The following is an 18458-nucleotide window of genomic DNA, read 5'->3' as shown; positions in this document are numbered from 1 at the left end:
TGTTGCATATTCATTTATTGCCTCACTAAGTCTATGACTTAGCGTGTAAGTGATTTACACGTAGGTACCAAGAAATAAGAAGATTCAGAATAGCAGTGGCACGGACAGCAACATTACTAAGAAATCAGATCAGAAGTAATTGACAAAGTAGGTATTTTGTTGTGTATAAAGTGTTGGTATGTAATAAGTGGTTAATTACGAATGTTCTGATCGATTTTGTATTAAGTGGTCTCTTTTATGTAAATTAAAGTATTTTGTTTTAATGAAAGTTTTAAATTCCCGGGATTTTTCTTTAAGAATCAAAGTTTGAAAAGTCAATGTGACATCTCGGACTTGTATTCGGGTCGAATATGAGTTAGGGGTGTTACAGTGATTATGTGAAAAAGCAAAAAGTGATGTCCTGATTGAATAACTTCATCAAATTGAGATTAACAGGAGACGAAATGTGGGTTACGGGTTGTTGTGGGATTGTTTGTGGTGGTGAAGATGAAGGCAGGGAATGTTTGGTTTTAGAATTTTCCTAAAGTTTTTGGGTAAATTAGATATAAAATTACTATCTATGGACCTATTTGATGTTTTAGAAGTAGTTTAAGGGTAAAACTAAATATTAACTTTTATGTTAATATTTCCACACCATCAATTTAACATAGATAATGGTGGAGTGATCATTTTGTTACAAATCGATCACGTTAGTGACATTTTGTTACAAATCGATCATGTTAATGACCAATTTGTTAATTTTAACATTTAAGTGGAGAAAACGAAAATATACTCAAACAATAGTGAGTAATGGTGTAGTTTACCCTTAAATTTTTATCATTTGATTCAAATAAAAAAATAGAATTCAGTATTAATTTAATATAAAAATTAAAACTAGTTTTATATTTTATAATTCCCTCTCTTTTTGCGGTACCAGGAAAAAATGGGAAGCTCGTTGAAGGAAGAGACGACAGCCGACGCTGATACGTCGAGCCGTGACACCCCTCCTTCCGATTCGAACATCTTCTCCGAGGGCGAACGTGTTCTCGCCTATCACGGCCCTTATATCTACGAAGCCAAGGTATACTCTCTCTCTCTTATCTCTGCCTTCTTTGTTTCGCTCTTTGTTTGACCTCGTCGTTGCTTTAGACTGAATCATCTCCGTTGTTTCGCTTCCAAATTTCACTGTTTATCGATTTGCTTGAATTATGCCCGTATGATTGCTGATTTACGTTATCCGATGCTGAAATCATTTGGGTGGTTAATTATTTAGGACGCTAGAGTCCATAATATAGGCCATTTAGGAATTGATTGGGTGAAATTAGGGTTTCTGCAATTAATAAATTATGATATTACGTTTCAGGTTCAAAAACTGAGCTTCGGAAGAAAGAATGGAAGTACTTCGTTCATTACCTTGTAAGTCTACTTGCCCTTAACTAGTTTTCTTGGATAAGCATGTAATAAACTGCTATATCAAACTATTCAGCCAATCTAGCTAGAGACCTAAGAATCGCACATAAAAAGGGAACAATTTAAGACCCAAGCTATACAAAGAGTCCTATCTACAAAGTCTGCTTCAGATTTTTTTTAACCCTGCTAGTCTTAACCTGATAGACTCCTTAAGATGCCCAATAGATTACTTAGAGTATTCCTGTATATAAGCATTCCAAACAATCCTTAATTTAATATCAATAATGGATATACCCTTAATCTTGCTCACTGGCCATCTCAGTTCTCCCTTCCAAATATCCACTCCTTTCTGTGAAGTTGACATAGTTGTGGAACCTCCTGTGGCATAATACCCTTGGCGAGGTCCAAGGACACTTAAAGAAGTTTACCCTAATCTTCGATATAAGCATATACATTTGAAAGTCCATATGATGCATAATATTGTGGTGTCAGTTTTGTAGGATAAGCTAAACATTTACTTATTTATGGCATTAAGAGATGTCTCTTTTGCTGTTTTGCAGGGTTGGAATAAAAAGTATGTATTCAGTAGTATGCTCTCAGCTGAATCTAAGTTACCGCCTTAATTTTTCTTTTCCGTTGATTTACTATTTAATTTTTTATGACTGGTTATGCATCTAACATTTTTACGTAGAACTGTGCCCGTGTGAAATTTATGATGAAGTTATTCCTCTGAAAACTTACCCTTTAAAGCACTAAAAGTCTACAACATACCTTTTTATAATGTTTCTTATATAGAATTTAAGCAGAAATATGCTTTCATGTGAAAGTAGGTAATTGGCATTCATCAATTAATTTAGGGATCCTGACATGTATTTGAAGTTATAATATTTATTTAATCACTTACTATCCTCGTTTCCCCTTTAAACAAGAGAAATAAGGTTTTTGATTAAAATTTGCATATTTGTTGTTCTTACATTTTCTTTGTGGATAATAATTCATTTATGCTATTATGAAATCCTAAAAGGTAATCAAAATCCAATATATTACTAGGAAATGTCTCCTTTCATTCATTTATATATCCCCTTTCTCAAACGGGAAACAGAAATCATTTCTATGGCTTGGACATCTTGCCAACAGTTGGGATGAATGGGTAGCAGCTGATCGGCTGATGAAAAACACTGAAGAGAATGTTAGGAAGCAGCAAGCCCTTGACAGAAAACAAGGTGTTGAAAAAGGTTCAAGGCCAGGGCGTTCAAGTCAGACCAAGCCGAAAAGCTCTACTGGTTAGTTAACTCCTTCGACACTGGTTTGTTTATTGTTATCTTAATACTTCTATTCATTATCCATATGCGTATATAAGTATGGCCAAGTATTGAGGGATCTTTTAACAGTTGAGAAGTTTTCATATAGTTAATGTTGTTGTCATTATCGTTTGCCTTCATTCCCTAATTGAGCCCATCTAATTTTCTTGTGTTTTTATCTTTTTAGATGCAAAACTGGATAAAGAGGACCTGAAGAACACCGGTAAAGCTTTTTTTTTTTTGTATTATCCTGTCTTTATAACTGATTTTCTTTCTGTTGTGGAGTGGCTTTTCTGTATCATCAATATATTCCTATACTATCAAGCATTTTTCTTGATTGTGACATTCTCATGTATTTTTAGTTCTTTTATTACGTGTAGGTTTAGCTTTCTGTTACTGTAGAGGTTGTATTGAACTTTCAGCAAATCGTAATGTAAGTTACATGTGGCATTTAGTTTTGTGATCTTGTGTTGGCATTGTATGGTGATTGAATGGATTTGTTTTTAATAGCATGCATTTATTGATATAAATTCACAATTGAGTCAATGGCCTCATTCACTATACTGATTATTTTGATACAAAAATGGTGTCAACTGTCAACCATTAATTCCTGATGGCCTGGTTCAGCAGTCACTTCGATTATTTTGCCTATTGTGAACCTTTTCCTTAGTAACATCATGGCTTCTAGCGAAGACATTAACCTTTTTTATTGGAGATAATTTTTTTGTACTTATTGCAGTGCCAAAAGGGAAGAAGAGAAAGAGCGACTCAGGTGTTGAGGTATGGTTTGTATTTTGATTAATTACAGGCTTTTAAAAAAAATTCTTTTTTCTGTTCTTATTTGTAGTCTAAATCCATTGATTCTTACCCCCCTCCTCTTCTTTTATTTTTTTTCTTTTGATTTTCACAACTTGTTTTATAAATTTTAGAAGGACAATTCATCCATGGAAAAGCCTATCAAGATCCAAATTCCATCAACCCTAAGGAAGCAGCTTGTTGATGATTGGGAATTTGTTACGCAACAGGATCAGGTGCATGAACTTTTCTAGAACTTCTGGAGCAACCTTTTTCTCTTACAATTTTACTTGCTGCTTCATAATTTAACTTGAAACAGAGGAAGTATGGAACTAACAATTGCATCCTTGATAATGCCATTATTTATTTGTCAATTATGGCCATTAAACTTGTTCAAGGGTCCGACTAACCATCCAAGTCTGATGTGTCGTCCAAAATTTGAGAGGATTTAGACAAAAAAATATTAGGAGTGTAAAATAGATTTGGACAAAAAAAAAATAAACCAACTTAATTATGGGTTGGGCTAGCTAGCTCAAATATTCAAGTCTTGACCCCAGTTCGGCCTTTTTTATAAGTTTTTAATATGTTATATTATTCTTTAAAAAAATTATATTATATTGCTGTATTTGTATGTATTAAGTAATTTATATATATAAAAACTAAATCTATAAATTATATAAAATTAAATCTATACTAATATGCAATACTATAATGTAAACATTAAAAAATGTATTAAGTTGTGTATATTTAAATTTTTAATAATAAAAATTATATAATATTAATTTAAACTTGAATAAATATTTTTTTAAAATAATATAAGTGATCCTAGAATGGGTTTGGACAAGTATAAAGTTTGCTAATATCATTAGTCTGATCTGAACCTGACCTGACCTAGCCTATGAACATTTCTGATGGCAATGCAGTTTTTGTAGCCTTAACATGAAACTTCTGAAGCCTTGATCTCGTGGATGAGTTAAAATTCACCAAACTCTTGCAATTTAATTATTTAGTTTTTATCGTCTAATAATTTTCTATTGAATAGTTGGGGCATATTGAATGATACTTATCACTGTTACCCTGGTACACTAATAATCTGATTTGGTGGCTGTAATCCATCTTTTCTGCAGCTTGTTAAACTTCCTCGTTCGCCAAATGTTGATGATATTTTGACAAAGTACCTTGAATACAGGTGCAAGAAGGATGGCACGTAAGTTTACTTTTAAATTCGTTAACACCTTCAAACAAACATTAATTAATCATATAGTAATTTGTTTTTGAATAATTAGTCTCCATTTTGTCCTCTATCTTACCATTTGTTGTGACATCCCATGATATTAATTATATTTCGATGTCATATTTCCTTGTAAAACATATGTCATGAAAGAAAATTTGAAGTAGCATTTTATGAGGTGTAATCTGAAGGACCAATAGATAAGAAAAACTAGAAATGGTCATAATGAAGTATTCTAAAGAGAAACTCTATTTATGGATTTAAAAGGAGAATTCTAGGGGCAATATTGTTCGAACTTTTGATTATATTTTACTCAATGGTACTTATAAACATGAAATTCTCCTTTGGTTTTGTTTTCCTCTGAAATCTTAAGTTTACAATACAACGGTGACATAGACTTTTTTTCTCGTGAGTACAGAATGAGTGATTCAATTGGAGAGATCTTGAAAGGAATTCGCTGCTACTTCGACAAAGCTTTGCCTGTAATGCTTCTATATGAAAAAGAGCGCCAACAGTACCATGAAGTAATCGTTGATGATGTATCCCCATCAACTATATATGGTGCTGAGCATTTACTACGCCTTTTCGGTATGGCCATTTCTTGGGCTCGCACTTCTGAATGCATCTTTGATGAAGTTTCAAAAATCCTGAATATAAAACATCTATTTGCCGATACCATCAAGCCCCGAGGGCCTGTTTTGATGGCATCACGTTGAAAAAATGCATCAAAATGTCGTGATGATATTGATACTTTGCGAATGTTAGAAGTTTTGCTATACTAATAACACGTTTCCGTGTTCGCAGTTAAGTTTCCTGAGCTATTGGCATATGTGAAGATTGAAGAGGAAACCTTGACTCACTTGCAACAGAAGATAATTGATTTTCTTAAGTATCAACTCACTGCCTAGAGCATTTTATCTTTTAAACACTGGTTCATTTAGAACACAAATTCAGTTTCAGTTTTTTCTTTTTTATTATTATAAAATTTATTCAAAACGCCGCTTATATGGAATGCAGGTTTCTACAGAAAAACCAGTCCACATTTTTTCTATCCGCGTACGACCGATCTAGAGTTTCAGATGGTAAAGGGAAAGACAACTAGATCGGCTATCCCGAATTCAACCGATGTCGACTTTCAGGCTTGAAAAATGTTGTAAGATAGAATATGTTAGATTCTTGGTTTCACCTTTCAACCCCCCCCCCCCCCCCAATTTCCAGGGTAAGCGAAATTTAGTCGGGATGCATATGTACTTGATTTCCCGGAACTGCTTTATTTTTTGGATAAATTACAAATTTGCTCACTGAACTTTATTCTATCTCTTACTTTACTCATCTTTTAGTTTTTTTTAATTTAATCACTGAACTTTATATATTGGATTTTTTTATCTCTCCACCGTTAATTGTCCAACGGTGTCATGGCATGGCTTAATATATTATTATTTTTTAACTGAGCAGCCTTAAAAACACTTAAAAATATCATCTTTCCCTCCCCTTTCTGCCACCAACCTCAACAATCCAGTTACAAGTTTCCTAGCAAGCATCGTCGAATTCTATTTCTTATACAATACAAAACCCATGTGAATGCTTAATTATCCAGGAATTCCTTAAAAGATTAGGAAAACCCATATTCACATAGTCTTCGAAAGTCCTCCAAGCTTTCTTCCCAATCCCACGATAGTCCAAACAAAAGAAACCCCCATCTTTACAGTTAGAAACTGAACTCCTTACTCGTCTTTAGACTCATCTTTATCAAATTTCATTATCATCTTCATCACTGTCTGATTCAACTGTTGCAGATAAGAATTTTGTGCAATCTTCAATGACATTCCGCTGGAACTGCACCATGTGGATTCGTGCAGGCCATTCACTGGTAGTTATCCAAGACGAGACCAAACCCTTCCAAAATATATAACAGTTTCGTTGACACCAAAACCCTTAATCAACTCTCTTAGTTTAACATTCAAAACAAAGGATGCAAGTGAGGGAATATATAGCAGAAAAATACACAAGGGTTCAAGTGAGAAGATGTTGGTTTGTAAGGAGGAGCTTGAACCACGATGAGCCACCCTCCGTCGATGGGAGGGTGAGGCTGTCACTCAAGAGTGCACGACATCAAGCAGCATCTCATCTGAAGATTGAATTAGGAAAACCATTATTACAAAAAGCTTGAAATTTAAGAGATGCATATCAGCAAAGATGGATCCTGAGATTTGGAGCAAACTGCTATCGGAACTTCTAGAGCACATACTTTCCATTTTACCTCTTAAATGTTCTTGAATTTGAGGTCAACTTGTAAGCGTTTCATATCTTTTGTGTTCTCCCCTTCTTTCATTTCCAAACACTCCTCTGTTTCTCACTTCTCTTCGTTTTTGTTGTTTTCCCATCCTTAAGTGCTATGGCCATTTCCCTCTCTATAAAACAATCCCTGGGGTTTGACGTAATTTAGCACTCCCTTCTCTTTCTTGTCGCTTTCTACTGCTCAGTTCAATCTCATTTCATCGTCTGATGGACTTTTCTGCTTCTCTCTCCCAAATTCGTCTTCTTTCCTTGTTTGGTCAAATCTTCCAGGGTTATTCAATTCCCTTTCTTCCCCTTTGCCTTTGAGATGCTTACTCTGGTTTCCATGACAGATGGATATAAACTTTTCATGCTTTCCCCTAAATTCTCTTCCAATTATGCTTCTGTGTAGGAATCCAAGGATCATTCATGGACCCTATTCTGTAGTGTCCAAAGAAAAGGAATAGTTTCTGATTTTGAAAGAGGTGATGAAGAGAACAAAGGAAAGGCTGTTATGGATGGTTTCTCTTCAGTTACTTTTTCACCGTAAATTTGACCCTAAAACATTAATTTTTATTTTATTAAATATCATATGCGACTCGTTTTAATATTAAAATAAGTCACATAATCACACCTTTATTAAGAAAATGGTAGAGTGATAAAAAAATTTGAATATATAAAGTTTAATGATTAAATTGAAAAAATTAAAAAATACACAGTAAAATAGAGAGAAAGTAAAATTCAGTGAGTAAATTTATAATTTATCCTTACTTTTATGATCGACTGTTTTCTGTTTTTCTAGAATCATGTTTTATAATTCAAGGATTCTTTAGATTAACAAGCTCCTAATTTCACAGTTTTGTACATGATTTTATACATTACATCAAAGAAAGAATTTTTTATAAAGCTAATTAATTTTCAGATTTTTTAGAATTTTTTTTGTTTAGAAAATAATTACGATTGTGAACAAAATTCTTAAAACACGAAGTTTTAAATGTTAACAAAATATTTATCAAAATTGTATATTTATAAAAATAACTGTTCTTTTAACCTACTGATGGACTTGAAGTTACCATATGACCTTCCATTTTGCATCTTTAGCAAGAAGGAAATTACCATAAATTATATGGTAAGCATCTTTACTCGAGGATAGAAGTCCATCTAGTGACATCAGTAATCAAGGGAAGTGTTATTTTTTTTAGAGATCTTGAGTTCAAACACCAACCTCTACGACGTGGTATGTAGTATCAATAGTTAATAAAGATTTTAAACAAATACTACCCTTGTAATCACCCAATATTAAATAAAAAAATTACAAGTTCCTAACATGCTCAAAAACATGTCATTTATTCTACACCGATCATTCTTTCACCATACATTATGATGATCATCCCCACAACATTTTCTGATGCTAATGTTCATCATGCACGTCGAAACAACACCAAAGAATCGCTATGATAATGCCCACAACACTTTCTGATGCTAACGCTCACCATACAAGTTGAAATGAAACCGGAAACCCTCTTCCTAACTAGCTATTTGATGCTCATCAAAAGTTTCTTTACGCATTTCATACGGAGATATTCCCAAAACATTTTTTGATGCTAATGTTACTCATGCAAGTCCAAAAAAAACCGGGGACCAGTTAATTCTTCCTAACCTAGCTTTTTGATGTCTGCAGAAAGTTTCTTTATGCATTTCATATGACGACGGTCAAGAAACATCGGGAAATAATAGGAACAGATTAACTAAAACCACCAGTTTATTTGAAGTTCCTCTCCTACGATTAAGTTTCTATGCCTTGAATGTTCACTTACGATTACTTACCCAGCAACCTTTTTCTTCGGTACTAGACATTCGCAAATACCGCAACAAACAAGAACGAGCATTCATCTACCCCCAAAAGCACATAAATCAAATCGGTTTGTTCAAGGCATGTTTCGATTTAGGTAGAGTACCTTGTTCTTAATTCTACTTTAACCTATGTTATAGGATAAATGAGCAGAACTATATAGAGATATGCAGATATAGAGGACTTCTTGGATGTAAGTTTTTTTCACATTCGAAAATTAGAAGAATCCAAAGCCATAGCACAGCATGGCATTCATGTCAATCCCTTACTCATCGGGAAACTCCAAACCGACCTCTTAAGTTGAAAACTTAGGGGATATCAATCCATCTCTGTTAGCAAATTTGGCCATGAAGGTAACATTAAGCTATGAAACACATTGATTGCAAATTAAGAACAAATACAGCGGCTAATGTGCAAAAGAACGAATTCTAAGTAACATGTTCAATGCTAGTACTAGTTATTATGACAAGGAAAGACTAACGAGGGCTACTAAGCACATCAACGAACATACGATTTACCGAAGGTAGCCGCATTTGCTGATCCTTTGATCTACTTCTTTTGAACAGTAGCTGAGGTGATGATGTCACAGTCCACAAATCACCCGAGTTACCGCAGCAAAACGATGCATCAATAACACCATTAGGGCTGCTTGATATTGATCCATGCTTGCGTTTTCCGCCTTTGTTTCGTTTGCTTTGGCCTTCCAATAACTCGGAGATGAGCTCACAGCACACAGTTACTTCATCCTGTTGAAAGAAAAGGCACAATTAACTAACAGAAAATCGAGTTCCAATGTACTCTATGCAAGGTAAATTATTTACAAAATAAGAACCTCATTTGTCTTGATTACTCGAATAAGCTGTTTCAGATATTCAAGGTAATGGTCTGGCTCAATCTCTTTAATAACATAAAACATTGTTGCAGCAGCTTGAACTGAAGGAACATAAAGCATGAACTTCGAATCTGGGTCGAAATTGAATTGGAAAACTAATATCAGAACTCAAGAAATGGTCACACATTCTCAGTTTCCTTCTTGGAACAAGTAATCTGAAATATATAATTTACCTGCAATGAGAATGAGAAGTAATTGTTCACAACTGTGAAGGAATTTCCAATGCAGATGAGTCCTCAATCCAAGCCTCCTTGTAATGTGATCAAAGAAGGAAATTGGGGTCACTGGATTCATCCTCCATTGCAGAGTAGACAACACCAAAAGCTCCATTCTTTGTATAGTTTTTGAATCAAACACAAATTCTGCTTCCTCAACCTGAAAAAATCACAAAACCCCATCATTTAGAACTCAAAAACAAGCTCAAAAACACAACTTTATAAACCCAAAAAACTTGGACTAGAATCAGACATTTTGACACATACTTGGAGGTCTAAAAGAAGTGGCACTTGGATTTCCTCGACCTTTGCAGCTAAAGACAAACAAGCAACAGCAGCTAATTGTCCCATCCATGACTTGTCTTTTCGGAAATTAAAGCTTGAAATGAACCTATCAAAGTAATTCACTGAAAGAACTATGGTTAAAGCATTGAACCCATGGTGTGCTTTAACCTTGAAAATCCACTCCAAAGCTTTTTTACGAGCTGAAATCAAAGAATCATCAGAGTTAACATCAATGAAACAATGATGGCTTTGTTTCTCTTTAGACATTAAAGAGGTTAACTCGTCGTCTTCCCAGAACAGATCATGTTCAATAAGAAACAAAGGTAAAAAATGTCTCATTTTCAACTGTTTCAGTTTCACCGCAAATTTGACTTCGGTTTCCTTCACAACTTAGCCCGTCAAGAATCAACAATGGTGGAGTTTGAATCTGCTTAATCTCTTCTTCTTGCAGAGGCATAGCTTTTCAAAGAAAAAGGAAACAAATTCTTCTTTCATTCCAACACCATACAAAACACAGCAAATCTAAATCTCATCCCTTTCCCTTTCTTGTCACTTGTGAACTTCATTTTCTTCTTTCCTTATATATTTATCATTATGTTTTTCCTCTAAGAAAATCAGCTGAAAATTAAATATCTCCTGTATAATTATTTATGGTTAATTAATTCAAATACCATCAACCTTTAAGTATTGACTCGTTTATATCACCAACCTTTTAATTTTATCAATTTTAACACTAACATTTATTTTTAAGTGTAATTATATCACTTCACTATTAATAATTTAATAACACGATGAAATAAAAATAACGTTGTTTTAATATTTTTATTTTAATACTCAAAAATCTCAAAATCATGTCCCTTTGCTTGAACCCTAATTTTAAACTCAAATTTTTTTCATTATCTTTTTCTCTTCCTCCTCATCATCTTCATCATCTGCATCTGCATCTCCTTTTCCATGATTTTCTTGGCAACCAAACAGATTTTCCCGACAAACACAAGGTCTTCGATTATGTCAAGGCTTATGCAAATCACTTCAAACAAGGGTTCAACGGTGTTTCAAATATCCTGGAATTCCCTCCGAACAAGTGTCCCGAAGCATTTCAAGGCAAGGTAATACACTCTATGGACTACGCAGCCATGGAAGATGCAAAAACGGTGGAATTTATCAAAGGCAAAAGAGTCATCTTTGTTGGGTTCCAAAAATCTGTACTGGACATCTCCATGGAGTGTTCTACAGCAAATAGGATTGAAAATCCATGCACAGTTTTATACAGGACAAACACACTGGAACCTCCCTGATTATCTTCCCTAGGGGCTTTCAATGGCGCATATGCATCTTACTCGTTTCTCAGAGCTCATGGTTCATAAGCCCCGTGAAGCGCTTCTCCTTGTTCTTTTAGCCACAGTTTCGTGTACCTCTGATCAACTTCAAATCAAATGGCATGGCGTTTTTATAGTTAATGGTAATAAATGACCGACTCGAACATGAAATAATTAAATAATATAAAAATATAAAATATATATAAACAAATATTATAATTGATTAAGAAATAAAAATGTTTTATTTATATTTTAAATTGCATGTAAAAATAAAAATAAAAGTGAATTTAATATGTTATAATTGAGATGTATCATTTTACATATTTTAAATTAATAATTTGTCTTAATTATTCTAATTTTATTGAACTAAAATGTATTATATCTTATAATTTTAATTATAATATATTAAAATTATTTTTTTTCATTAAAATGATTTAAAATATAAATAAAATATATTCATATATTAATAAATTATAATGTTTGTGTATATATATCACATTATCGTATTATTCAATTATTCTATGTTGGAATTCTTATTAGGTCATTTTCTCATTTTTTTTTATCGCCATTAACTATATATATTATGTCGTGATAGGTTTGTCATTTAAATGGTAGAGCCCAGTGATTGAGGCATTTGCTTCCTCTCCTCACGTCTTGGGTTTAAACCCCACCACCAATGATTATTGATTCAATTTATTTTTTATTTATTCAATTAGTGACATGTGACACCATTTGATTGGATGGAAAATTTATTAAATTAAAAAAAATATTAAAAAAAATTCAATCACATAGTGACACATATCACCATATTATTGATGATTAAATTTATTGAATTAATTAAAAGTTAAGACCAAATTAATAAAATGGGTAAGTAATGAGGACTAAATGTGTAATTATAAAAGTTTTATTAACTGCCATGTTATCTCCTCCATTAATATTTAACGACATGTAGCTTAATTGACAAAATTTAAATAGTTAGGTGACCTGATTGACAAATAGAAAAATCGGTGATTAAAGTATAAGGGGTAAATAGTTAGGTGGTTAATGGTATAATTTACCCTAAACTCTAATGTTTTATAAATATTATATTTTAATTAAATTACATTTAGATTTTTAATAATTTATAACATAGGTTTAGTACTTTATGATTTAACGTTTTATAAATTAATTTAATGGTGTCGTTAACATGCTCATACACGTTCGACGAGCGTTGTAGAATTTTTCTTTACTTTAATATTATAATTTTATTATATAATTGTTAGAGTTTATTTTTGCTCATATTCCTATAAATATAATGTTCGAATCTAAAATTTTAATAGGTAAAAATAATCTTTTAATTGCATAAATCGTTGAGTTTGTGCTATATAATTGTTTTTTTGAAATAAATCACTAATTTTATTCAAAATAGAAAAAAATCTTAAACTACAATACAAATTTACAATTATAATTGTAAATTAAGCACATATTTACGATAATTTCTTATAATAATTAAAACAAAACTAGTGACTTAAGATTACATAAGAATCATATAAGGAAAGATTAAAATCTAACCAAGAAAACTCAAACAAAGATATAGATCTAAACATATATGATCTCATCGGCAAACGAACCACAAAAAGGATCAAGCTACTGATAGACCACCAAAAATCGCAAATAAGACTTGAGCAGCGTGAAAAGCTATCCACGAACGCATAATGGGTATCCAAATCCAATATGATGGTCCAAAACATGGAAGATAAACAAAATATCAGATAAGCGTTATCTTGATAAGTTGTGCGATGTTTAATCAACCCTTATAAAAAGATAAATGAAACCAAATGTCAAACGATCAAAAGACGTGCCAAAAGATAAAAGAAAACATGCCATATAGGTAGACTTATTAGAAAAAAAATAAGAGAAAATAAAATGATAATAAAAAATATCGGTGGTCGGTAATTAATATTAAAATTAATACTATCGTCGATCAATAAATACAAAAAAAAGAAATAAACGACTTATTAATGAGAAAAAATTAGAAGAGAAAACTTCGGAGATTTTGTGCTATATAATTGTTAGAGTAAGGAGAAAACTAATGTATATATATATGCTTTTTTTGGGGGGGGAATATAAAAAGAATTGGCATCGGATACTTAAGTATCGGATTTTATACGAAATTAATGTATTTACAACAAGAAAAAAAATAAAAATATTTTATAAAGACATACGTATTTTTGTCAGTGATACGTATCAGGACATTGTCATACATCATCTACGAAAGCGTATCATGATTTTGGGCAAAACTGCCCAAATAATGATTTAGTGATTGTTTAATTCCCAAAAAAATCCAGTTTATTTATTATTTCCCGAAATGGGGTGAAATGTACAGTGCTTCAAGTGGTTCTTTGGATATCTCGGCGTTTTTAGGGTTAATTCTTTGGATATCTCGGCGTTTTTAGGGTTAATTTTTCCATGATTGCTTTCTCGGCGTCTTTGGGGTTATGACACTATGGGAATGCTCGGCGTCTTCAAGCAATTGGACTGTGGGATCTCTCGGTGTCTTCTGCATGCTACAAGGAATGCCAAGGTGGATCTCTCGGCGTCTTCACCTGTCGTCTGGCGGGAATCTCTGCATGACTCTCTGAATCGTGCATGCATTCTGGGGGCCTGAACGTCTTCATCTCTGCATGCATGCAGAGTTGAATACAATAATAATAGGAGTGCTCGGCGTCTTTAGTTAATAGGGTTACAGGGGCATTCGATTTCCCGGCGTCTTAAGCTATACATGGAGAATATTTGGTTGCAGGTGGTCGTGAAATCTCGGCGTCTTCTTCTTCCGAGATTCGTTCTGCATGCGTCCGTATTCTTTGTGGTCGAAGCGTGAGATTCGTCTGAAGCGTGAGATTCGTCTGAAACGTGAGACTAATAATTTACTCGAAGTCTTCAATTACTTGTTATAAAATAGGGGTGGGTATTGTATTTCATTGCATGCAGTTGGTTTTAACTTACAGAAGCAAGTGAGGGAATTTTTTTTTGCATTAGATTCAATTGAAGCTGCTGCTTGAAGTGATATTGGAGATTTTTGTTGGTTCGGTAATTTTTCGAGCTTTGGTTTAACGTCGTTCAAAAACACGTAAGTTCTTTCTCGTTTCCCATGCGAACTCTGTTTTTTTTCGTGTTGAAAGAATGCTCATATATGTTAGGAGAATGATACATTTAAATTTTGTTCATGAGACCATAGTAATGTAATTTAGAGTACTAATGATAATTTAAAATTAGAAAATGTAAGTTTGATGATTAGGTATACAGAAAATTTAAGTTTGAGTATTATTGTTAATTTAAATTTTCGTGTAATTTTTAGTTGTATTTTTATATAATAATTATTAGAATTTTTATTTTGATTTAGTGGGAAAAAAATTCCCATTATGTAATCCTGATATTTTTACCGTAATAATAATGTATTTAAGTATTATTTTTATAAAACAATTGTTAACATAATTTATATTTATTATTTATAGTTTTGTAAATAATTAATTTTCATTACATTATTAATGTAATTTATTCTGAATATCTATATTTTTACGTGTAGAGAAAATGAGCAACAAATTTTTCACGATTGTCCATTACAATGGACATATGATGGAAAATGAGGTCGGAGTTATTTTTCAGTCTGAAACACCTATAAATATGATGTTTAAAAGGGACATCACATTTGCAGAGATCAAGGAGAGGATAGAAAGAAAAATACGTGCTAAAGTTGATGGTTTGAGGTACAGATTTATGGTATGTCCCAATCCGGTCAGGTATCCGTGTGCTCATGCAGTCGCTGCATGTATGCATACTGGAATCAATTCATACACTTATGTTGATGAGTGCTTTCACCTACAGAGGATATTAAATATATACAACCATGAGTTCAGATCGATCCCAAATGAATCTTATTGGGACAATCGAGATCATGATGAATGGTTGCCAAATCCACTACTTCGTAGAAGTCCAACGGGTCGACCGAAATCTACTCGTATTCATACCAGTATGGATATACATATTAGAGAGAAAGGCCAACCGAAGAGATGTGGATTATGTAGAGGTAAAGGGCATTCAAAAAGAAATTGTCCAAACCTTCCACAGTATAGACCTCAGCAGTAATCTTATTATTTTATAAATTTTTATATTATATGCGATTCAATTACTCGAGTACATATTTAATAATAATTATTTAAATTTAATTATTTAACTTTAATGATTTAATAATAATTATTTAACTTTAATGATTTAATAATAATTATTTAACTTTAATGATTTAATAATAATTACTTTAATGAATTAACTTTAATGATTTAATAATAATTACTTTAATGATTTAATTTTAATGATTTAATAATAATTACTTTAATGATTTAATTTTAATGATTTAATGATTTAACTTTAATGATTTAATGATTTAATAATTATTATTTTAATGATTTAATGATTTAATGATTTAATGATTTAATAATAATTATTTTAATGATTTAATGATTTAATGATTTAATGATTTAATAATAATTACTTTAATGATTTAACTTTAATGCTTTAATAATAATTACTTTAATGATTTAATGATTTAATAATAATTACTTTAATGATTTAATAATAATTACTTTAATGATTTAATTTTAATAATTTAATAATAATTACTTAATTTTAATGATTTAATTTTAATGATTTAATAATAATTACTTGACTTTAATGATTTATATTTACTGATATAATAATAGTAAATATATTCGATTCAATTACTTTAATTTGATACAAATAATTAAAATAAGGATTACAACTCTTGTCGGTGTCGGGGTGTTGTTGAGTAATAATGTCGAGGCCCACGTCGGTTTCGTTGTTGTCGTTGCACTTGTTCAGGAGTTTGTTCAGCATAACCAACCTGCTCATTCATCGAGGGCATAGGTTCTGGTGTTGTAAATACATGCCCACCACCACTATGCTCTCCCATCTGAGGACAAACACTCGTACTTGTGATCATAGATGTCATCTGATCAAAATCATTTGTTGCCCCAAACATAGGAGGGAACATGAGTGATTGATGAGGAACATGATGAGGAGTGTAGGGCGTAACACCAGAATCACCAACCATTTGACTAAATGATCTTGTGTGATCAAAGATTCTGGTGGGATATTATCCATTGTCTCTTGTTCTGCTCCACGGTGAGAAGAACTCCCACTCCCAGTCCTTCTTGGTTTCTCGGGTTTACCGAATTTTTTGGTATACTCTATAAATTGTCGCCTTTCTCTGATCGTTGTCAAGAACGGCTTTCCATGTTCCCAAAAATAATTCAGGTAATCCGAACTCTTGAAGTCAAAGTCATCTGGTTGTATGGGAGTGAGCGTTGGCAAGTATGAACCCCTGTTGTTCCAATGATTGATATGGTTAGCATGCCTCACCGACCAATCCTCACCGACCCTACCCCACCCATCTAATCGATGGAGAGCATCATGATTCTCTGGAATGACTGGAATATGTTGGTGGAAGCCGAACTGCCTCAACACTCTATCGGCAAATTGGAACTCCACAAACATGAAATGGATCAATGGTGTAAGCACACCAATATTCACAACCCTCCCAGACATGTTGCGGTACGCACGACATAATTTCTTGATCATGGTACGGCCTCCAAATAAACTATAAAATAAAATTATATAGTTATTATTTAATTAAATAATTATAATAATCAACAAATTAATAAATAACAATATTATAATATAAACATAATAAAAAATAAATTCACTTATTAATTTTATATACCTCAACTTTGCATTTGATGTCAATCTTAAACCTAAACTCTTTCACGTTGTTGTGCGCCAACCCCGTTCTTTCTATTTTATGCCTCCATCTGTATACCAATCAAAATAAAATTTTGTAATTATTTTCATTTACAAAATATTCTTTATTTAATTAAAGATAAAATATTTTAAATCAATAAAATTACCTTCCGGCAAGAGGAAAGTCAACTGCAGTTCGGCTAATCGGTGTTAACCATGGAATTCTGTACCACGCCCACGATTGTAATAACATCGTGCATCCACCGATTTCAGTCGTGTACGCATCATTAACAATTAATGATGCCTTGCACATCTCGCGATACAAGAATGCCAATATTGCTGATCCCCAACTATACTGACGGGTCATAAAGAAGTTCTCCAAAAACGGAAGATATTGTATATGGACAAGATTACTGGATTTATCTGGCATCAAGATTCCGCCAATCAAACGTAATATATATGCTCGAGTTGCATATATAATGTCTCGCTCACTACATTGTGGATCGAGCTTAAACTCATTTGCCATCCAGGATAATCTCAGCCGTGACCCTTTTGCTACATCTTTGTCTGGTACCTTCCCAAGGTAACGCTCACATATTGCAAACATGTAAAGATCTGTATTTCCAACCACTGCCATTCCATTTGTAGGAACCCCTAGTTGTAAAGCCACATCCTCCAAAGTGATCGTACATTCACCACATGGAAGATGAAAAGTATGAGTTTCTGGTCTCCACCTTTCAATTAATGCACTTATCAAACCGGGGATCAACCGAAATTCTCTTACAAAAGCAACATCATAAAAACCCACTGTTTTCAAATTATCAACAATACGTGATCTGGCATCTCACAGTTGATAAGTCGAGGACGAAGGACTCGTTGTTCGTCATCCTGCAATTATTAGTCATTGTAATTAGAATTAATACACCGTTCTCAATAAAAAATAAGTCGATCATATTACCAGTTCTCCCAAATTACTCGAAATGTGTCGACCATCTAGCCTCAAAGAACATTTTCTTCGGCCATGTTTCAACAAATCTAGACAAAAAAAAATTAAATATTACACTCAATTATTACATTGTTTTATTCAAATAATCAATTGCATGTTATCT

At 32.7% G+C, this 18458-nt stretch overlaps 1 protein-coding gene and 1 pseudogene across 1 annotated transcript; one reads left to right on the top strand and one right to left on the bottom strand.

Moving 5' to 3' along the window:
- Nucleotides 1–916: 916 nt before the first annotated feature.
- On the top strand, nucleotides 917–6014 carry LOC120159660 (protein MRG1-like). Its single transcript, XM_039170232.1, has 11 exons — nucleotides 917–1062; nucleotides 1344–1395; nucleotides 1950–1963; nucleotides 2527–2672; nucleotides 2878–2913; nucleotides 3430–3470; nucleotides 3620–3721; nucleotides 4613–4692; nucleotides 5135–5304; nucleotides 5521–5605; nucleotides 5734–6014. The coding sequence occupies exons 1-11, from the start codon at nucleotides 923–925 to the stop codon at nucleotides 5816–5818; spliced, it is 951 nt and encodes a 316-aa protein (XP_039026163.1). The 5' UTR covers nucleotides 917–922; the 3' UTR covers nucleotides 5819–6014.
- A 3095-nt stretch (nucleotides 6015–9109) lies between these two features.
- Nucleotides 9110–18167, bottom strand: LOC120159712 (annotated as a pseudogene).
- Between the last annotated feature and the right edge of the window lie 291 nt (nucleotides 18168–18458).

Source organism: Hibiscus syriacus, unplaced genomic scaffold, assembly GCF_006381635.1.
Source record: "Hibiscus syriacus cultivar Baekdansim isolate YM2019G1 unplaced genomic scaffold, ASM638163v2 tig00111372_pilon, whole genome shotgun sequence".
NCBI lineage: Eukaryota > Viridiplantae > Streptophyta > Magnoliopsida > Malvales > Malvaceae > Hibiscus > Hibiscus syriacus.
The sequence above is the reverse complement of the archived record's forward strand: the minus strand, read 5'-3'. Positions and strand labels throughout refer to the sequence as shown.

Excerpts from the sequence above, each read along its gene's own strand:
- LOC120159660 (XM_039170232.1), top strand. The coding sequence starts at position 923 with ATGGGAAGCTCGTTGAAGGAAGAGACGACAGCCGACGCTGATACGTCG. Across the intron at positions 3,722-4,612 it reads TTGTTACGCAACAGGATCAG|CTTGTTAAACTTCCTCGTTC; the intron begins GTGCATGAACTT and ends TCTTTTCTGCAG. Across the intron at positions 5,606-5,733 it reads AAGATAATTGATTTTCTTAA|GTTTCTACAGAAAAACCAGT; the intron begins GTATCAACTCAC and ends TATGGAATGCAG.